The sequence below is a fragment of the Mus pahari genome, chromosome 12 (genome assembly GCF_900095145.1).
Source record: "Mus pahari chromosome 12, PAHARI_EIJ_v1.1, whole genome shotgun sequence".
NCBI lineage: Eukaryota > Metazoa > Chordata > Mammalia > Rodentia > Muridae > Mus > Mus pahari.
The window spans coordinates 50,290,138-50,311,441 of NC_034601.1; the positions used below are offsets into that span (position 1 = coordinate 50,290,138).

The 21,304-nt window shown below is 37.6% G+C and overlaps 2 protein-coding genes across 7 annotated transcripts in view; one reads left to right on the plus strand and one right to left on the minus strand.

Moving 5' to 3' along the window:
- Nucleotides 1-10,820, plus strand: part of Abi3bp (ABI family member 3 binding protein) — a 209,840-nt gene extending 199,020 nt beyond the window's left edge. For all 3 annotated transcript variants that reach the window (XM_029544381.1, XM_021209067.2, XM_021209070.2), the window contains 5 exons: nucleotides 6,340-6,419; nucleotides 7,095-7,124; nucleotides 7,627-7,788; nucleotides 8,769-8,891; nucleotides 9,628-10,820. In XM_029544381.1, coding sequence (XP_029400241.1) covers nucleotides 6,340-6,419; nucleotides 7,095-7,124; nucleotides 7,627-7,788; nucleotides 8,769-8,891; nucleotides 9,628-9,743 — 511 coding nt within the window. In that variant the 3' untranslated portion in view covers nucleotides 9,744-10,820. The remainder of the gene's footprint in view (nucleotides 1-6,339; nucleotides 6,420-7,094; nucleotides 7,125-7,626; nucleotides 7,789-8,768; nucleotides 8,892-9,627) is intronic.
- Nucleotides 10,821-11,033: 213 nt separating this feature from the next.
- The window catches only part of Tfg (trafficking from ER to golgi regulator), a 32,978-nt gene continuing 22,707 nt past the window's right edge, over nucleotides 11,034-21,304 (minus strand). Inside the window, exons 6-8 of one of the 4 annotated variants that reach the window (XM_021209088.2) lie at nucleotides 18,250-18,378; nucleotides 15,143-15,229; nucleotides 11,034-11,846 (exon numbers count right to left, since the gene is read on the minus strand). In XM_021209088.2, the coding sequence (XP_021064747.1) occupies nucleotides 11,464-11,846; nucleotides 15,143-15,229; nucleotides 18,250-18,378 (599 nt within the window). In that variant the 3' untranslated portion in view covers nucleotides 11,034-11,463. Of the gene's footprint in view, nucleotides 11,847-12,544; nucleotides 12,595-15,142; nucleotides 15,230-18,237; nucleotides 18,379-21,304 lie in introns of those variants that run through there. The other 3 variants (XM_021209087.2, XM_029544383.1, XM_029544382.1) reach the window with 3 other exon arrangements.

Here is a 21,304-nt window from a genome sequence, read left to right on the forward strand (position 1 = left end):
TTTCAAAATATTCTCATTAGGGATAAAAGGGCTAATAAGATGGCCTTATAAATTAACAGAATAAATGACTGCATAAAAATAGGCCATTAATTGCAAATATTGGTTTTAAATTTGAAAATTTAGAAAAATCTGTGAGCTAGTATAAATGGAGTATGCACGGCAGAAATTAACTCGACGTTTTGACTCTGATGCTGAAAGGGGAAAAACAAAGAATGAAAGCTCCTTGACAAAACACAGACAAAGATTTTATTTAAAATAGCTACCTCCTGGCCCCAGGTTGTATTAGTTATTGTTCTATTGCTGTGATGAAATAACATAACCAAAGCAACTTAGAAAAGCATTTAATTGGAGTCTTGCTTCCCATTTCAGAGGGTGAGTTCATGGTCATCATGGTGGGAAGTATGGCAGCAGGCAGGCACGATGCTGGTGCAGGGCTGAGAGTTTATATCTTAATAGCAAGATAGAGGCACACAGAGCACAAGACAGGGAAACCCCAAATCCCACCCCCAGTGACATACCTCCCCCATAAGGCCATGCTTCTCCCACATGGCCACACCTCCTAATCCTTTCCAAATATTCAAATATGCGAGCCTTTGGGGGCCATTCTCAAACTACCACATAGGTACAGAATTCCTTTGCTTTGGAGACTTGACACTGAAAAGGAGAATAGAATTTTGGTAATCATTTGCATATTTTATGGTTTATACATTAACATGAGACTATTCATTTTTTTCAGTATAGTTGTATTATTTCTTTTTAGTCTAAAAATATCTTATCAATCCATTTTATTACTGAAAGAAGAAGGCCCTAGGACATTTCTGATTAGTTGTAGAGAAGTTCCTAGGCTGCCTTTGCCCCCCAAGTTTCCATTCTTAAACCTCTCTATTGTCTTCTCACTGTGAGAGGATGGGTAGTGATGTGAGCATGAGCCTGTCTGGATTCTGGCTATAGCGACACTGTAACAATCATTTTAGAAGAAAATAAACAGCTAGCTAATTGAAGTTAACTATGTATAATCTTTAGGCCTTTACTGTAGAAAAAAATATATATTTCTTTCACAAATATGATTTCTTAAAGTGCTCTGTTTTGAGATGTAACATGGAACATTTTTCCACTGTTGATAATCATGAAAGATTTAAGTTAGCCAACATAAGCATATTTTTCAGCTAAAGCCCAGTTGATCTTGATTCTGTTTCCTTAGCAAGATTGAGAGAAAGGAAACCCATTCTTTTTTCTTCTTCTTTTTTTTTTTTTTTAGCCATAATAGATTTTAAGGAAAGATTAGAAAAACATTTCCTTGGACCTTTTTAGTAGGTTGGTCTATGCTTGCAAAACGTTCTCTAGTTGCCTGCTTTCTTTCCATTTAATAATGTGGCACTGAACTCTATATTCATGCAAAGGCATCTGCTTTGTAAATGTACACTGTGTTCCTTTTCCGAGTCAAGCTGCCCTCACGGCTTCTCACAGTGTACCTATTGCTCATGATCTAAATGGAGAACAGTTTTTCCAGGGCCATTTGAAGCCCAATTTTGTTTGCTGGAGCTACAAATGGGAACCAATGTGGTGTCTGCCTGTGAGCTCAAGACAAGCAGGAAGGTTAATCAGTAAGTGTTCTACATAGGCTGGCCAGAGGTCTGGAAGTGGCCTGTGGAAGTGCTGGTTTAGCCAAGGAACAACACTCCACAGTGCCTGGGAAAGGGTAGAGGTCAAGTTGGGCTGGGGCTTAAAGGACAACTAGAAAAGCACCACATGGTGATGGTTGTAGGGAAGTGTCGCCAGGAGTATAGAGCAGTACTTGTCAACGAACAGAAGCAAACTCAATTGTAATTTAGAATTTCCCCCAGGGTTTCTTTTTTGTTTGTTTGTTTTTTGTTTTGTTTTGTTTTTTTGGTTTTTCGAGACAGGGTTTCTCCGTGTAGCCTTAGCTGTCCTGGAACTCACTTTGTAGACCAGGCTGGCCTCGAACTCAGAAATTCGCCTGCCTCTGCCTCCCGAGTGCTGGGATTAAAGGTGTGCGCCACCACACCCGGCTTCCCCCAGGTTTCTTATAAGAATAACTAAAAGTGACCTTGTGGTGATTTACTGTGTTACAGTATAAGGACACATGTGCATACTGCATTTTAGTGATTTTTCTAATATTTCACCTGATTTTTAGAATGTGAAATCTGAAAACTAGGACTATCTAGCAGCTAATGTGTATACATCCCATGGGTGGAATAGAGGTCAGTGTAGAAGAGTGAACCAGAGAGAAAGGATAAAGGGAAAGATTAAATATTTATGGATCCCAGAAGCTAAGTACTATTGGACCACGCATGTGTTCTTTCACGTCCGAGTCTGTTCGTCTTGTTCTTAATTATATACCCATGTTCCAATCTACAATGCAGGAGCTCAATGTTTTATTTGCAGTAGTGGGACAACCAGCAGCTGTCTTGCTGATGATACACCGTACCTGGTGCCAGATGTTCCTATCTCTGTGCTGGTACCTCATAGCCTGCTGCTGCAAGCGGTTATGGCCTCAAATGTGCACAAGGACAGGGAGTCATACTTGAAGTGAATGAGGCAAAAGTCTAGAGATAGGAAGACACATACTATCTCTTCCTTTGGAGAGAACCCATCTCACTGATTACCTCTAAAACAAAAAAAGAATTATGGGAATGTTGACATTAGTTGGATGAGAGCTGACATCTGTATCTGTACAGGTATGTGCTACCATGCAGGGTTTTTTAGCTCTAAAAATTTAGGCATTTGTGTTTGTATGTTTGCATGAATGCACACGTGCATACACTTGTGCTTGTATGCATCTGCCCACCGCTATGGTTCTGTCCCTAAAACCTGAGGCGTGTGTGTGTGTGTGTGTGTGTGTGTGTTGTGATTTTAGGTGGCAACAGTCATGTAAGACACCCTATGTCTCCTCCACAGCCCCCTAGCTCTTGTATTCATAATGTCCCACAATGAATGACATCACATGTTGCTAAGTTTCCTGAAATGCTGCAGCCTGTGATGAGGTCACAAACTGTCTCCTTAGTGCCCTTTGAGTAACCTTATTCTCTCATTCCACTTTTCCTGGTTCTCTTCCTTTGACAGAAAACTCACCTAAGCAGATCTCCAGCACTTCAAGACTGCAGCAGGAGTAACATGAGCTAGTAGTCATACAGCCCAAACCAACAGAGAGCCACTGAGTGTTTCTGTATAAAGAGTAATTCTATAAGCAGCAGTTTTCTTTAGGTTTGAGAATTTTGTTAACCTTCCTTTTTTTTAAACAGTAGGAGTCATGTAACTAAAACATACAGTGAAAGTCATATCTTGGCTCTAAGTTTACACCAAAACTGAAGGTTATAGCGAAAGTGGGGGAGGGGAGGGGGTGGCAGGAGTGAAGGAGTTGTCTACTCCACCAGAGGCCCAGGCTTTACTCCACACCACACTGCAGAGGGTAGCAACTGCAGACTATACTTTCTGGAACCATTTTTTCACTTTATTACAGAAACTGATAAATTTTTAATTTATATGCCAAGTTTTACAGTTGTTCTCAAAACTATTGACTTTAAATCTTGCCCTCCACTAACCTTTTCCTTTAGGATAGTCTTCTGAGCCCTTGGATGCATCAAAATCTTGCCACCAGCCTTCACTCTGTGGCTTCCTTAAGAACAAAATATTTGAGAAATGGTACAAGACACATTTCTTTCTCTAAGTTTGTTTTCCATTGATCCTATTGTTTAGCTGAATGGATTTTAAGTGGAATGATGATAAAATAAAGATCTTCTAATAGTCGCTTGACTGTTTCCCTTAACTTCCAGTAGTCACGCCAGGCAGTTAAAACACATTCTGATTCTGGTCCCTCCAACAGGGCCCATTATTTTATTCTCACAGTATTGGGGCTTTCTGTCATTATACTTAGGGACTGTAAAAATCTGAAATTTGTGTTAACTCTCTTTTCTTTTCTCAATTTGTTGGGCACAGTGTAGGTCTCTTTAATCTGAAAACTTCCATCTTTAAGTTCTGGGAAATTTCTCACACAATTTCTAGGACTAATGCCCCTAGTTTATAGTTTCTGCCAGCTGGGTGCTCTACAATAATCCAATTTTCTTATTTTGTAAATTTGATTTTTAGTTCTAGTATCTGTTAACTTTATCTTCTAAATGTTTATTTTTCCTTAATAATTTTGTTAGGTAGCACCCTATAATTATATACAATCACCTTTTGAGACTTTCCTCTTAGAGGCCTATGGTGTCACTCATATGACAAAATGCGCTTTCTGGGAAAGATTTTGCCAGCACAAATTTTTGTTTATAGAGGGCTTAATCAGCCAAAAAATGTCCTCATGTTGTTAAACAGTTTAAAATTATTTTTCCAAACTTGCATCAGATTGGAAAACTCTTCAGAAAAAGTAAGTTATGGAGGCTCGTGGCCATTCTAGAACTCGAGCTCAGGTATAAGTCGCTAAAATGAAATGACACAGAAGAGTCAAGGGGCCAGCCTTGGCCAAGGGACGGGTTGGCTGGCAGAGACCTAGAATGGATGTGACATACATTCCTACTTGAATCAAACAGCTTATGCCAGTGAGTTCCTGCTCCACTACCTCCCATAACCAGCTCACCAGATTTGTGAGGTTTTTATGTCATTATTGGGACTGTTTGAGGCCACAAGCCTTTGGAATACCAAATGTATGTGAGTTAAATAAGTAAATAGTTTATGGCTAATGCAGGTGGCATGTGTGCATGCTGTGGAGCACGGTGGAGAGCAGAGGGCAGACTTGAGTCTTGAGCCTTGCTTTAACCTTTGTTGTGTCCTGCTCCATGGCCATGCAAGCTGGCCTGTGAGAGTCTGGAGACAGCGGTTCCCGCTCCCCATTAAGCTACAGGAGCACAGGATTTGGGGTTGCAACTACCCTGCTGGATATGGGTCCCAGGGATCTGGACTCTGGTTCTCACACTTGCATGGCGCTCACTTTACCCACTGAGCCATCTTCCTAGCCCAGATCTTTCCTATGGCAATCGGCACAGAACCTTATCTCAGTTCTTTAGCTTTCAGAATGCTTTCAAGGATTAAAAGGTAAAATTTTAAGAATTAAAAGGTAAATTTTAATTTCTATTTCATAAATGTTTCAAGTTTGAAAAAATGAAAGTATTACAATAGTTATGAGCATCACTGTTCTGAGATGAAACTTTGGGGAGATGAAACTTCATGAGGTTTGTGTGCTGTACTTTGTATATTCATGATTATGATACATGGTAGGGCCTTTAAAAAGTGGTTCTTATCATTTGAACACTGGAGTCTGTCAGACTAGACTCCCGCAGTGATCTATAAGTAGTTAAGGAACTCCAAGGATTTCCCCCACCCAGTCCCACTCTTTTTCTTTTTAGGTCCCTCTGTAACAAACTGAGAACAGTCGTCCTTCTGCTTCTCACTTGCTTATAAAATAACTACCTTGTGTGGTGTGCATTCTTCTTTGTTGCAAACTTCTCAAAGTTAAGAATTACTTTCCAAAATCCTTGCATAGATCACAAAACACTATCAGCTGACTCAGGCTTCTTTTACTTTACTGCTAAGTCCCCTGCTGAAGAATTCAGGTTCAAATGATATACTTTCCTGCTGTGGGTTTCTCGATGGGATTCACAGGTTATAGATCTTATGCAAAAGATCTGTCAATTACTGTACAATTTAATGGCTGACTCTTTTTTAAAAAGCTATGAGCCTGGCTTGGTGAGTTAGGGAGAACCGAGTCTCAGCTTTGTGCTCATGCTTAGGGTACCAGTGGGCCCATTTTCTAGACCCCATGGCTTCCTGTAATCTTTATCAGACCTGACCAGACCCGAGTTACAGGAAACACGTCCAACCTTGCAAAGAAACACTCATGTGTATCCATTCTTGCAACTAGTTAGTAACTCTCAAAAACAGTGGTCCATGAACTCATCCTGGCAACCCAGTCATTGCTACCTAGTCTTTTCAGTAGCAGAGGTAGGACAGTAACATGCACTTAGAGAAACAACACCATCTGCTGTGATTCAGACACCATGATGAAGAAGGGCAGTTATGCTGGATCGTGGTGGGGATTAAAGCTTTCAAATGACAGCCGAAGCAAAAGGAGGTTCCTCGGTGCTAGAATCAGTGTGGGTCAACACAAATCTTTCCTCTGTATCCATTGTAAACCTGACTGCTTACTTCTACCCATTTGTTATCTTAAGACAGCCAACTTTTCATTTTTCTCATCTGAAACATTAGGCAAGATGTTTAGAAAGAAAACCTGAGATTGGTCATTTCAAAGAGACAGGACTTAATAAGAGAGTGTTGTTCCTTATATCCCTCAATAATATACTATTATTTTTATTTCTCCTTATACAGCTATGAATTCCAGGTGAAACCCAAAAATCCACTTGGTGAGGGCCCCGCCAGCAACACGGTGGCGTTCAGTACTGAATCAGGTAATCAATCCCATGAGCAGTAATCCCCCAAAAGGCTGTGAGGGTATAACGAGGAGTTTTGCATAGGGTCTTATTTGGAGCCTAGCATGTCCTCAATTTTGAAAGTCCGTGAGAAAAAGCTAACAGAGAAAGGTACTTACAGAACCGCTGCTTTTCTTCATTTAGGTTTATGTCAGGAAAGAAATTAAAATGAAAAATTTTAATCTATACCCAAAAATGTAGTACATGAATGCTTCCTTGTATGACCAGAGTAATGTCCATCAGAAAAGGGAATTCATGACTTTTGTGAAACTATCTGCATATCCCAAGCTTCAATTTCTCAATAAAATGCACCTGTATACACAGAAAAAAAAATTAACTAAAGTACATCATATCTTGGGGACTTTACACTGAATAGTTTTTGTACAAATCTAAATGAGAAAGCTTCTGTAATTAAAAGTTAGAACAGCAACTTATGGCTCAAATCTACTCAGATTATATGTAAAAGATGCACATGGGTACCTCAAGGATGCTCAATAACCATTTCCAAACAAAGCAAGCCTTTCAGAGTCGGTCTTTAGCAAGACTGGGTCATTTTGCAAACAAGACCTAAGCATAAGCACCCATCTTCTTTTGCACATCACTGTAGTGATGTCAGCACTTCACCTAACTGGCTCTTTTCTGCTTGCTTCTCAGCTGACCCAAGAGTGAGCGAGCCGATTTCTGGTAAGTACCAGTGTAATGGGCACACAGACATTTCTAAATTAGGTAAGCACATCAGAACTTGAGCAAAGCATCTATCTATCTAGAGAGAGAGAAGAGGTGTCACTCAAAACTCATTAGCATCTAAAACCCATGGGGAGGGGCGCTAAAATTTGTTCTCACTTTTGTATTACTTCAGTCAAAATTTCTGTTTAATTTGGTCACATTAAGTTTTATTCTAGGTCAGAACGGAGTCCTTTAAGTACCTACACAGTTAGCACTGCAGAGACTAGTCCATTACCTACGATCGTGTTCTGAGGCTTACTTCACTACAGACAGATACAAATACTGGGGTTTGTTAAACCCTTTCAAATATTCTCAGCCTCCAGTATTTACAGTATTAAAGATATAAGGTATTAAAGATAGAAGGCAAGCTGGCAATGAACTCCGCAGTCTGCTTTTGTTGTAAAGCTTTTAGTTCTTCAGAGTTAAATACTAAGCCAAATCATGTGTTTTCTTCATGCAGCAGGAAGAGATGCCATCTGGACTGAAAGACCTTTTAATTCAGACTCTTACTCAGAATGTAAAGGCAAACAGTATGTTAAAAGGACGTGGTATAAAAAATTTGTCGGAGTGCAGCTATGTAACTCTCTCAGATACAAGATTTATTTGAGCGATTCCCTCACAGGTATGTTCCAAACCTTTGCTTTCAAGGCATAGTTAGCAGCAGTCTGTACCCTATCCTTTTTCTCTGTAGTTTCAGACTCACTACTTACACAAGTTAAAAGAAAAAGAAAGAGGTTACAGAAATAGTTACAATAAGGAAACAAGGACGTAAAGACCTGCAATTTGGAGGTAGATAATGAAAACGCAGCATGAAACAGTAATACTAGGACCAATTTGAGTGCACAGGCAGCCACCTGCACAGCAGAGCTCAGTGCTGTCATGACCACCCAAACATTAAGATGCGACTACTAATCATGAACGTGACATCCTTATGCTGTCAAAAGGGCCCAACCCCCTTACAATACGCATTTATGATGCTTTCTTCTGTATTCATATGGTGGAAAGACCTATGTCCCAACATAGACAGAAAATATGTACATTACACATGAATGTCTGCCGGGGCTTTGAAGACAATTTTTACTAGGGTTGGACAGAATGGCTCTGCAGAAATGGACACTCCTTTTGTAGAACAGTTTTACGGAAGGTCTGTCTACAAATGTATGTCAACTTGAGTAAGATTTTGAGAAGTAATCAACTACAGAAGCCTAGGGACAAAGGGTCTCTGGAGAAGTAGAGGAAAGACAAAGGGCAAAGGCGTGAAGCAAGACACACTTGTCAGTCCCACCAGGTTCGCCTGCGATTTTGTAAAGAAGTTGTATTCTGGGAGCTTACTGGATAGAATTATGGAGAGAGTAATAGCATTATTTACATTTCTTTTTTTAAAAAATCACTATGATCTGGAAGAGAAAGGAGAACACCAGGAGGTAAGGGTTTAGCAGGGACATAAGGACACCAGCTATGGCATGTCTGTAGTTTAGGAGATGGCAGTGGCTTAGACCTCTGGGAATAAGGGGGAAAGCAAGGCCAAGCCTACCCTTTGAAATAATGATGGGGTTTTATAAACTAAAGAAAAGAACACGGTTTCATTTTTTTTTTTTTCAGGCAAGTTTTACAACATAGGAGATCAGAGGGGCCACGGAGAAGATCACTGCCAGTTTGTCGATTCATTTTTAGATGGTCGCACAGGCCAGCAACTCACCTCTGACCAGTTACCCACCAAAGAAGGTATGTTTCTGATCACCCCACATAGAGGGCTTTGCAGATTAGCAAAGAAAGACCGAGAGGGCTACAGAAGTGCTACTTTATCCCTAGGGAAAGAAACTCAACTCAAGCTCCGCTCCAGAGAAATTAGATATATAAGTATTCTGAGAACAAAAAAAACCTTGTCCCACTCACAGCTGTCCCTCATGGCTGAGGTCATATGGAACACACCTAATCATTTCTGCTGTTAAAATTAAGAAAAAAAATTATTTTCAATCTATGTAAAGCAATCAAAATAAATCTGAGAAGTAAATATACTCAGTAACTTTCTAAATACACTGACAGCAGACTGTGTAATGATTGGAAATTTGATCCTTGCCTAGGCAGAGCAAAATGGAATTGTCCAGAGAACCGAGGAAACCCCAGGAGGTTCTTTTAAATACTTTTAATTATTTGAGGAGGTTTACAGTAACATAGTTTTGTTCATGGACACAAAAATCCCTAGCCTTTTAAAAGACATCTCTACAAGATACTTAGATATAACGGGCTACCGAAACTACTCTGATGTACAGTACTGACTTGCTAAGAAAAATGTCAAGACTCAAGCCCTATACTGGATATCAAATCCACTATAGCTATTGGTTTTCTATTGATTTACTTCACTCAGAATAAACTTCAGACACTGAACAGTCTTACATCTGTGAACAGTGTCGGAAAAAATATGAAAGCTCTAATAAACTGAACTATTTTTTCCTCTTAGGCTATTTCAGAGCTGTTCGTCAGGAACCTGTCCAATTTGGAGAAATAGGTGGTCATACCCAAATCAATTATGTCCAGTGGTATGAATGTGGGACTACAATACCTGGAAAATGGTAGATGCAACAAAATTATTTCCAAAGTACTTCTGGTTCATTATCTCAAAAAAGAAACAATAACATAACAAAAAGAACCCATTGGAAATAGTGGTATTTGTCACACCTATTCAAAGCTATTTTTGTTTACTATGTATAAGTTTGCAATCTGATAGCAGTACTAGATGTTTATTATTAGAAAAGATTACTGAGAATATTTATCTGGTTTTACAAAGTCATTTTTAAAAAGCAAGATTAACATTAATAGATTAACATTTTAGGGAAGCTGGCTCCCTATTCGAATTTTAAAAGATCATTTGTATATTATTTATCACAACTGTTGTAATGTTTTCAGATACTTTTATAACAAAATTGTCAAAAATCTTTAATAATCTTTATAAAAAGTATTTACTTTATTGATGTGTACGTGTTGTTGGTGAATTAATTCCATAAATCTCTTCTTGGTTTAACTTATTGGATCAAATAATCTTCAGCATATACATGTGACAGAAAGTAGTTCAAATACTTATGTTGATGTAAACTTCCATTTTTAGAATCAGATGAACAGATTTTAAGTTTAAATAGTTATATATCAATGCTAATATTGCCATAAGTTACCAGCAAATTATTGCAAAAAGCCTGAATCTATACAATTTTATTTCAGTCAGAAACAACTGATAATCTGGTATGTGTCAGTCAAATGATAAATGTCTTTTTCTTCTGTACCCATACTATTATGTCTACAAATACTTTCTGAAGCTCTTCCTTTAAGCAGTTTTTTTAAATGGCTCTGTGGTTCTATTCAAGCTGTATGTAGAGACTGAGTGTGAATCAGCATGAAAAGATAATGCATGGTGAGAAGCTATTGTTTTATAGGATATATTATATATTTATATGTTTAGGCCATGAATGAATGTATCACAGAGTGTTTTTGTGACACTGTTTGATTAAGCTGTAACAAAACTGACTCGTTGGAGGGAGCCAAGAAAATTATTGCTTGCCCTGAAAAGACTTTTCTCTGTATGTATCTTTCAACATGCTTCAGTTTTATCAATGCTACATTTTGTATTTTCAAACAAGTATAAACACTGCAATAAAAAGATGTAGGTTTTTAAAAACATTCTGAATAATTTGCCAATATATAAATATATCCTTTATCTCCATAAGGAAAATCAGAAAACAAAGACCTACTGAACCCCTACTGTATTTATAGTCTAAGTCAATCAAATTTGTTATATGAATGGAAATCAATTTCATTAATTCTGTAAAATGATTATTTTCTTTGTCTTAAATAATTAGGCTACAAGACCACAGCTGGATTCAATCACCTTTATTAGCCTATCAATGTTACATTTTATACATAATGTCTAGTCATCTTCTCAGAGGGCTCTATTTTTAGTACATCATGTTAACAGTAAATAGCCAAGTGTGATGGCTATACCTCAGCCTAGCTTTTTAATATTCTCTGGGAAACTAGAAAGCCAATCATTTTACACGCATGTAAGAGTAGTGTTCCAAAATAATTAGGAAGCGGCTACAATTTTAAGCAGGGGAGGAAACAATATTCATTTTGGTCTTTCTGTGTCTGTATTCCGGTAAATTATATTTTCAATTAACAGCAACAATGATATCATAAAAAAATGCTCTGCTTTTTAAATTTCAATACAATACAAAGTGAAACAAAATAGTATTGTATAGTCTTTTGGGAGGCAATCAGCCAACATTATTAGTGTGGCTGAACTTCCTTATCGATAACCAGGTCCAGGTTGGGCATAGCCCTGACCAAAAGGAGGACGGTTACGAGCATAAGGGTTAGCCCCACTGGAAGGAGGGGTCATGGTACTTGCAGGAGATGGCGTAAAACCTGGTCTTGGTTGGTAAGCACCAGGTTGGCTTGGAGCCATCCCAGGCTGAGAGCCAGGGGGAACAGTATAGTTAGCAGGTTGAGATGTTTGGGTAGTATAAGTTTGTGGAGGGTAAGTGCTCGCCTGGTACTGCTGTGGTGGTTGAGCAGGCAGTTGTTGTGGCTGGCCAGAAAAGGCAGGAGCCGGTGCCTGGGAAGTTGGTTGTTGGCCGTATCCCTGGAACTGCTGAGGTTGTTGGGGTCCAGTCTGCTGGCTGTAACTAGCTGAAAAAAGCAAAATAAATAACAGATGTTTTGGGGTTTTTTGGTGAAAGTTTTCCAGAGATTTAGTCTTACTGCTATGGACCAAAAATGATTAAAAAATTAACAAATATATTCATAATTATGTAGTGAGTCCAGCATAAAACATCTCAAAACCAAAGAGTTACAAAATTTTTCCAGACACTTTAAATTCTATAGCCTAACATTCACTATAAGCATGTATTTTCATTACAACTGCTTTGAAACTAATAATAACCCTTGAACAAATTCCCATTTGTACAAAATTCCTAGAATGAATGCTTAAATAGGTGAAATAATTATACTTTCTAGGAAGACGAAAATCATAAAAGCAAAGTAGTCATTAATTAGGTTTAAAGGGAAGTCCTATTTAATAGTACTACATGAAATCACATTACAGACAAGTGCTTTATAAGTGAAACAGTGCTACAAACACTCTTTTCATATAAATTGTTTTAAAATTTATTCAGTATAATATCAAGGATTAATGACTACCATGTTTATAGTTCTTAAATCTTTTATATTTGGTAGCTGATACTTTTGCCTTTAAAACTCAAATTTTGACTTAGCATGGCATAATAAACGTATCATATTGCCCCACATAACCAACATCTATATTCATTATTTACTAGAATTTAATAAAAAATAAAATCCGCTTCACTGAAAACTTTTATCTCTACTATGAAACACACCTGCAGCTACTTGCAATGAAACCTCTCCATTGACTGGAATCCTGTCAGCATTAAATACCAGATACATAAGACAATTATTAAAATATGTACAACCCTGCATTTAGAAGAAAAAAAAAAGGATTGAATGAATTTGAGTATATTCTGAACTCACCTTCAACCTGGGTTGAAAATTTACTTATGAAAGAAACCTTTATGAACAAAACTGGAAAAGGTCAGAGGGAAAACTGGCAAACCAAAAGTATGAGAGATTGGTCAATGTCACTACCAACCAGCAAGTCTCCATGCAGAGTAATTATCTATTTCCATAGCTCTTGAAGTCAAGGAAATAGAACTAGCAGGATCAGAAATACAGAGGCAATTTGAAAAGCACTAAATTTGTGAAAAACCCTGTCTAAAACTTCCCAGATAAAGCTTAGGTATTAAGTAGCAATTCACTCATGGTAGTACCTGAATACTGAATTGGATGTCACATAATATCTATGCTAAACTTAAATTGTGTGTGTGTGTGTGTTGTGTACCTACCCATGGAAGCCAGAAGAGGAAGGGCATGGAAATGTCTGATGGCTGTGAACTGCCATCATTATGGATGCTAAAATCTGAGCCCAGTTACTCTGGAAGACAGCAACTGCTCTCAATTTCTGAGCCATCTTGTCAGCCCTGACAAAAACTTTCAAGTGTCAACTTTTTACTTGAAGTTTTTAGGGAATACTTTTATATTGAAAATGACTATTCCACTAGAGAGGAAAGCAATAAAACTATCTTTTCATCCTACAACTGAAATCTAAACTTTACGTGGTAACAATACCATTTCAGTAGCAGTCTACTGGGCCATTAATCATAATGCAGCAATATTGCTTTATTAGGTGTATTTGTCTCCATTCCTACACCCTCCGAACACTCCCAAAATGAGTAACGTTAGGTGAAAAATATCACAAATTGCAACAAAATAGGTAATAGATATTTTTAAAATCAATAAATAGCTATAACTAAGCCTAAAATATTGATCACTCTGGTCTAGATTGGAGAAAATGGTATAAAGACAAGAGAAAAACTTTCTGTTCAGCCCCCTCACTGAATATCTGCATGCCTTGAACAACATCAGTGGTCCTCACTGTGTCTACATAACCTGTGATGCCTTTAAAATACCAAAGCCTAAGGCCCACCTCCAAGCAAACCAAAGCCTATAGGAATAGGGCCCAGGGAAGGAAGCTGTGAGAGGTGAGAACATCTCCTAGATTAGATAATGACACTTATCTCTTCAGATCCCGCAGTCTATTGTTTCTATATGTTATACAATTTGTACCATATACTTTTTTTTTTTACTTAACACACTAAAATGGCATTCCCTTTAAATTCACTTCATCTGTTTTTTACAATCAGATCTAACAACTATAAAATAAAATCACTCTACAGCAAAAACCCCAAAAATTACTGTGTGTAAAAATATACCAAACTTAAGTAATGACAAAATTTTGTAGTCTAGGTTAGCAATCAGCTACTGTCTGAACCAATCAAAGATCAAAGTTCAGCCTCATATTTTAGGTGTTGTGGGTGACACTGCTTCTCTCACTTTCCAACTACGCACTCTACTCTCAGTACAGTGTCACAGTGCGCCAGGAACAGGGGCAACTGAGAAACACGTAGGGTGCAAGTGTACAATGAGGCTTCCCTTACAAAACCAGATAGTAGCAGATTTCCACTGTGGCTGTATCTGCTATAGTCTATCTATAGCTATCCATCTATAGCTATATATCTGCAATTTGCTGATCTATACTCTTATACTCTAGTTAATAACACAAAACTCCCAAAATAGAATTTTGTTAAGATTCAATTTATAGAAGTTATTTTAATCTTTGACTATACATAGTAGAGAGATACTCTGGTGTAACTAGAAAAAATACCTAAATTATAACCACAGCTAAACAAAAGAAATTTATCATATTAAATATAGATAATCTTCAGTGGAGAGATGGTAAAACTCAAACTCCTCCGTGTATGGGAATGGGCCAGCTACAGAAACCTCCTCAGGCGATGCAGACTTCCATGTGTTGAATCCCTTGGGACAGATGACAACTGTGCCACTTCACCTCAGCACAGCTAAAACACTGAATACTCTTTAGTGGCCTGAATTCAACTGTAATTTTGTTTGTATGTTTTATTTTTGGTATTCTAGCATATTTCCAACAGCCTTAAATAAAACAATTTAGTTTTTATTAAATCGCTTCTGCATGTGTGGGGAAACTGTTGATATACCTACAAATACTAAGAGTACTCTAGAAATATGAGTGATAAATAAAAATCTTATAATTTTTTTTTCTCAATTTGAAGTCACCTAAGAGGTTAGATTGGTAATGTAAGAGCTTTGTAGTAAAACATTTTTATACTATCGATTACTGTAGAATCATCTCTAGAATTACGTTGAATTTGCTCACACAAAAAAGAAAATGCTGATTTGATAAAACATCACTTTTAAATATAAAGACTGCTTGTCCTAATAAGTAAGTAACACTTATGACAGTGTAACATTACAGATCAAGTACTCAGGAAGAAGAACGTAAAGTTAGCTGCTGTCTGTCAACCCCTCCTCACCTGAGTACTGAACACCATACTGCTGAGGGGCCTGAGGCTGCTGGGCACTGTAGCCAGCCTGCTGCTGGTACTGCTGGTACATCTGACCTACGAAAGAAAATGCAGGCAAAGGAGAAAGGTTTAATAACTTGGCAGAGAAATACTTTTAGTATACCTTTATATTCCCTTCCAATATGCAAACACATTGAAGAATAATTATACTTTTTGTTATTATTTAAATGTCTATGAAGAGAAGAATGAATAACTTAAAGGTGACTGCCTGCTCGGCTACAGATAAACTGCCAAGCATGTTAGCTGGCAGCAAGTATTTTTATGATGTCACTCCAGTGGTTACCACTTAATAAATTCTATAAAGTACATTGTCCACGCTATATGCCATCAGGTAAATAATCAGAGAAAAGGGACAAACATGTGTCCTTATAAATTAGCAATACCTCTCTGACGATTCATAGCACTTTTCTCATTACAAGTCACATTTAGTTTTTAGCAACTATCGAATTATATAGAGGAAGAGAGGCACTGACTTTAGAGTAACATTGTCTATTTTTTTAAATGACGTTCAACCTGGTCACTCACTGTGTAATAACCTAGTGATGTTGGAGCCACCTTAGTTTATATAAACATGCTCTATGACAGTGGTTTTCAAGCTGTGGGTTGTGACTCTCAAAAGACAATCAGAAAACACATACTTACATTACAATTTGTAACAATAAAGTTTATAGTTATGAAATAGAAGCAACAAGATTATGGTTGGGGTCACTACAATACAAGGAACTGTACTAAAGGTCAAAGTAGAAAAAAAAAAGTAGAGAACCACTGCTCTGTGTTGTTTACACAAGGCCAAAGTTATTAAATAACACATTTCTCAGACTGTTTTTATTTTATTATTTACTTATTTTTGAGACTATGAAGCCCTGGCTAAGTGGAACTAACTTTATAGACCAGACCAAGTTGAACTCATACATACAGAGATTGGCTGGCCTCTCATTTTTTCACTTTTCAAAATTAAACCTAAGGCCTCACATAAGTTAGGTATATGCTTGAGCCTGAGCCTTCCAACCGAAGAAGATATTTGAATTACAATCAGTAGCAAAACATACTTTGGGGGAAAATATGGTATTGATGGTATTCAATTAATAACTTGAAATTCTTAATTTTATTTCAAATCATTAATTTCATAAGAGATGTTAAACAATTAAGTCATACTTTGTTGATAACTTTGCTCAAAATATAATCAGAAGTCAATCTAAATAATTGGCAGTATCTACAATGTATACATTATATATCAAGAGGTATTCACTAAAGTAGCTTATCCTATATCACTATCTTCAGCTATATATTGCATAACTGAGCTACTGAACTATATATAACCAGTCTGAACTGGGACATAACGTATGGTGTTTAAAATATTCCAAATCACTGCCTCATTTCTAATATACAAAATCTAATAATAGCAAAATCCACCAACCTCTTTTTAAATTGATGCTGATTATCCATAAATATAAGAAATAACTGAAGTAAGGCATATAATTAATACCACTCCAAAGAAAATGCATCAATAGTATTAATGTGAAGCTGCTGGAAAGAGGTGTATGGTTGCTACAGAACACAGGTGGAAGACCATTTTCACAATATAAACTATTCTTAACAGATTTGATAATTTTGCAATTACAAAAAGCCCTCAAAAGATAAATGAAATTTTGCTTTCATTCCTGCCACTGACCTTATTTTGTACAATTCTCCTTCTAAATAAGAATGTACATCAGTGCTACAATAGCTCCTAGTTATGGCTGTTGGAATCTTCGTCCACCCAAACTCTGTATTCTGCTTCAGCCTCCCATTCGAACCAATGTCCACATGTTTGTTTTAGCTCTGGCTCCTGCATTTTGATGTGGAGTAAGACTGACTAAAGTTGGTGGAGAAAAGACTTAACATAAGAATACATACATACCCTAATATAAGATGTCACCTGCTGGTCCCCAGTGACTCATACTAATTCACTGAGCAAGCATGGAAAGTATCACCACAGGACAAGAAGATTCTAGTCACAGATCATTTTAGCCTAAAGCTGTAGTTTGTTTTTGTTTTAATGTAAATGTTGCTTCAGGTACTATGGACTTATTTATTATGATTATGATCAACCCGTTGGTACAGACTGTTAAAACACCATCTGGTGTTTCTTTTAAAAGGTTCTACCATGTATAAGCAGTTAAGGGGGGGGGGGGGGGGAGAGGGCGCAAGAGCCATGTTAAGGGTTGCCCTAGAGATCAGTGTGGTCTTTAGTCGTGTTCTGATGTCATCTGTGTGTTTCAATGAGGCTCCTCATTTGCTGATCTGAGATCCTTCCTTCAAGCATACCAACCAGCCTTTTTAAATACTGAGCTTTCAATTTCATTCAGGATTAGTGAGTTGTTTTTTTTGTTGTTGTTTCTTTGTTTTTTGAGACACGATTTCTCTGTGTAGCCCTGGCTCCTGGAACTCACTCTGTTAGCTCAGGCTGGCCTCGAACTCAGAAATCTGCCTGCCTCTGCCTCCCAAGTGCTGGGATTAAATGCCTGAGCCACCACTGCCCGGCAAGAGTTATTTTTTTAAAACTACTGATTTAGTCCAATTTTCATATTATTTTTTAAATCAGTGAAAAAAATATCAAAACTCAGATATTAAATTACTTACTGAGGACACTTAATTTCAAGGGAAAAAAAAACAAAACAAAAAAACTCAAGTGCATTGACCCAAATCTACATTATTTACCTAAAATTATGTTTCATCATCTCAGTATAAAATCTTTTTAAGTGACAGACAATGTAGTATTTGGAGTGGAGATTATAAAGTAATTTTTCTACAATCTTTCACTTTGTGTTTATATTAACTTAAAACATTTTTCATCCCCTTTTTCTTCTTTTCAATAATCAGAAACATATCCAGTATATTATTTGGTTCCATAATACTAAATCACACCATGTCAGTAAATAAGACAATTTTCCATCTGTGTAAAGAGTGAGACTACCTAGGTAAATGGACTACCATTACCACTGATGCCTCAATAAAACTTCTGCACATACCCTTCCCACACATGGCTCTGAACACTATTTTACCTTCAATCTGACCTGCTTGGGTCTGAGCTCCTGTATAGGGAGGTTGCTGTGGCTGAACTGCTGCTGGGTGTGCTGCTGAGGAGGAAGAAGCAATGCTGTCAGGCGTTCCGGAGCGGTCTTCTGTAGGAGCACTGGGTGGGCCTGGGTGGGCATGAAAAGTCAATTACTCTCCCCAAGGTCTTTCCTTAACAAGCACAATTTAAAGTTCAGGTTAAATGACAATAGAAATAAAATCACTATGAAACAACCATGTCACCAAGGACACACTTAGCTATGTGCTCCGTATTTTCACATTTGCTCCAGTCTTTAGGATCCAAAGTCAAAATTAGAAATCCTTCCCTACAATGTGTGAAATGCTAAATTCCTGAATTCTAACCTCCCCAGGTCAAAAATCAAAACTCCTACAGTCAACCAAAAACAGTGCTGCTTTCTTAAGGAGGTCTCTAATGTCTGTAAACTCAATTTAATCTCCCTGGTTGTGTTCAGAGATCCAAACATTTCTCACATGTTCTTCTTTGAGTTAAAATGATCCACTTCATGGTTTCATAGGATATCTAATTATTTTTTGGCCTCTACTTCATTTATCACAATTACTGCACTCTCTCTATGACTAACTGCAACAGTCACATACTTAAATGACCTTCTTTTAAAACCTAGTCATACTTCTAATACCTTTGACTTATAAATGCTTTATTCCCTAGTGAATCTATGGCTTACTTTTTGAATAAGCCACACTGATTCCTACGTTGTATAAATGTCTACACAGGCCCCTTTGACTTTCCTAAAGACTGTGAGAACTTTGGCCATACTCTTGTTCTTTCCTGATAGGCCCAGGACTCTAGTTAACACCCATAGTCAAACACTCTTGTCAGGATAAGAAAAACAGTAGCAAGTACAGAGAATCTAGATTTTCTGTATACGTCTAATACTGTGACAGTAAGTGGATTCTGAAGATGACACATGGCTTATGGCTTTAAGTTATGCTAGCAACACAGAGGGTGATATGAAGAGTTCCTGGCTAATAGTTAGATTGTATTGCCAGAGCTAACAGTGGCTGCTGACTTTGGGCATGCTACTGAATCTTTCTGCAACCCTATAGGTGGAACAACAATATGAACTAACCAGTACCCCCTGAGCTCGTGTCTCTAGCTGCATATGTAGTAGAAGATGGCCTGGTCGGCCATCACTGGGAAGAGAGGCCCCTAGGTCTTGAAAACTTTATATGCCCCAGGACAGGGGAACGCCAGGGCCAAGAAGTGGGAGTGGGTGGGTAGGGGAGCAGGGCAGGGGGAGTTCGGGGATAGAATTTGAAATGTAAATAAAGAAAATATCTAATAAAATTAAAAAAACAAAAAACCAGCTTCTTCACTTATGCAAAGGGCACACCACTTCTGACCTCAAGGTTACTTGGAAGGGCTGTGAGTTAAACAAAAGCTTACAGCAAAACCTTCTAAAGGCAATTACCATTTAGAAAGCTCAATTCAACCACTTTTATTAGCAGGCTCTCCTTGAAAGCCTTCTCTAACCGTTCCAGTGGCATGCCATCAGAACTTATGGTTTAAATGGAAAACATCACCAAAGTCCAAGTACTAGAGCTGATAAATGTTGAGAAGGGTCTGAAACGAGTGCTTGGACATCGTAACTGGGCTATTCCACAGATGAACTGATAGTTGGTGGACTACCAGAAGGTGAGAGGAAGAAAGAGGATTGAGTTCTTCAGAGCATGCACTTTAAGAATGCATCTTGTCGGTAGCCCCTTTCACTTCCTTGTTTGCTTTCTGACCACCACAGAGTAAATAAATAGCCTTCCTTCTCTTATACACTCAGCCCCTAAGGTGTTTGCCTTGTTTCAGGCCCAAGCTAATGGAGCCAGTGGATCATGAACTGAGATTTCTGAGATCATGACCCAAAATATATCCCTATCCTGTGACCCTTTAATAAAGTTTCTCATGCTGTGGTGACTCTCAACCATTAAATTATCTCACTGCTACCTCATAACTGTAACTTTGCTAGTTATGGATCATAATGCGAATCTGTGACAAGCAGAATCTCTGATATGCAGCCTCCAACGGAGCCGCCCCACAGCTGAGACCACTGCCCTAGGTTATTTCCTCAAGCATTTTGTCACTGCAAGACAAAGTTGATACACCACTAACAGTCAAGTTCTAATGAGAATCTATGCAGGGTTATGGAAATAGGAATGTTGATCACCGGGTTAAAGTGCATAACTGACTGGCTTACAACTTTACTTGTACTAACACACACACCTCCCCTAGAGAAGATACTGTACTATTAATACTAAAAATACTCAGTGCTTGGATCTTCTTTTCTCTCTTATATGCAGCTTCTTACTGTTGTCTATTCTGTTTTTCTAAGACTTTATTCTCTTCACTCTACATTACTGTGGTAGCTATTTCCTCCCTTAACCATATCACACCTTTAGAATTAAAAAAAAAAAAAAAAAAAGACTCTAGTTGTTATGTAAGTGAAGACAACTAAGTAAACATATCCACATAAAAAGGTAATATATTCAAATGTCCTCTTAAAATCTAACATAATTCTCTTCAGTAAATAATCCCACAAAAGTTTCCAAGAAAATCAAAAATGAATAAATTAAATAAATTCTCTATTTTAAACTGCTAAAATTGGCAAAGTAAATGGTTCAGGCAAACCCTTCCCCAAGTAGCAAAAACTTGAACCAAGTAGAAGAAAACAATTATTTAAAATAGCTACTAGTAAATCTAATCTCAGAGAAACCAAAAGGGAGTTTACTCCTGTAGAAATATAGTGAACTAAGAATTTCAAGACAACCATCATGTTAATAATTTCATAGTTAGACAAGGAGCTGGAAATGGAGGATGAAACTCCCTGTCACTGAAGGCCTAATTACTTGCACTAGAATTATAAACTCCAACCAAATCCTTAGCCACTTATCTGTTTATGGAATGGGGGTAAATCCAAGAGGTCTCAGAACAAAAAAAAAAAAAAAAAAAAAAAGGAAGGAGGAAAGAGGAGCAGCAGGAGGAAGATGCAAGATCTACTGCTGAAAATAAAAACAAAACAACAA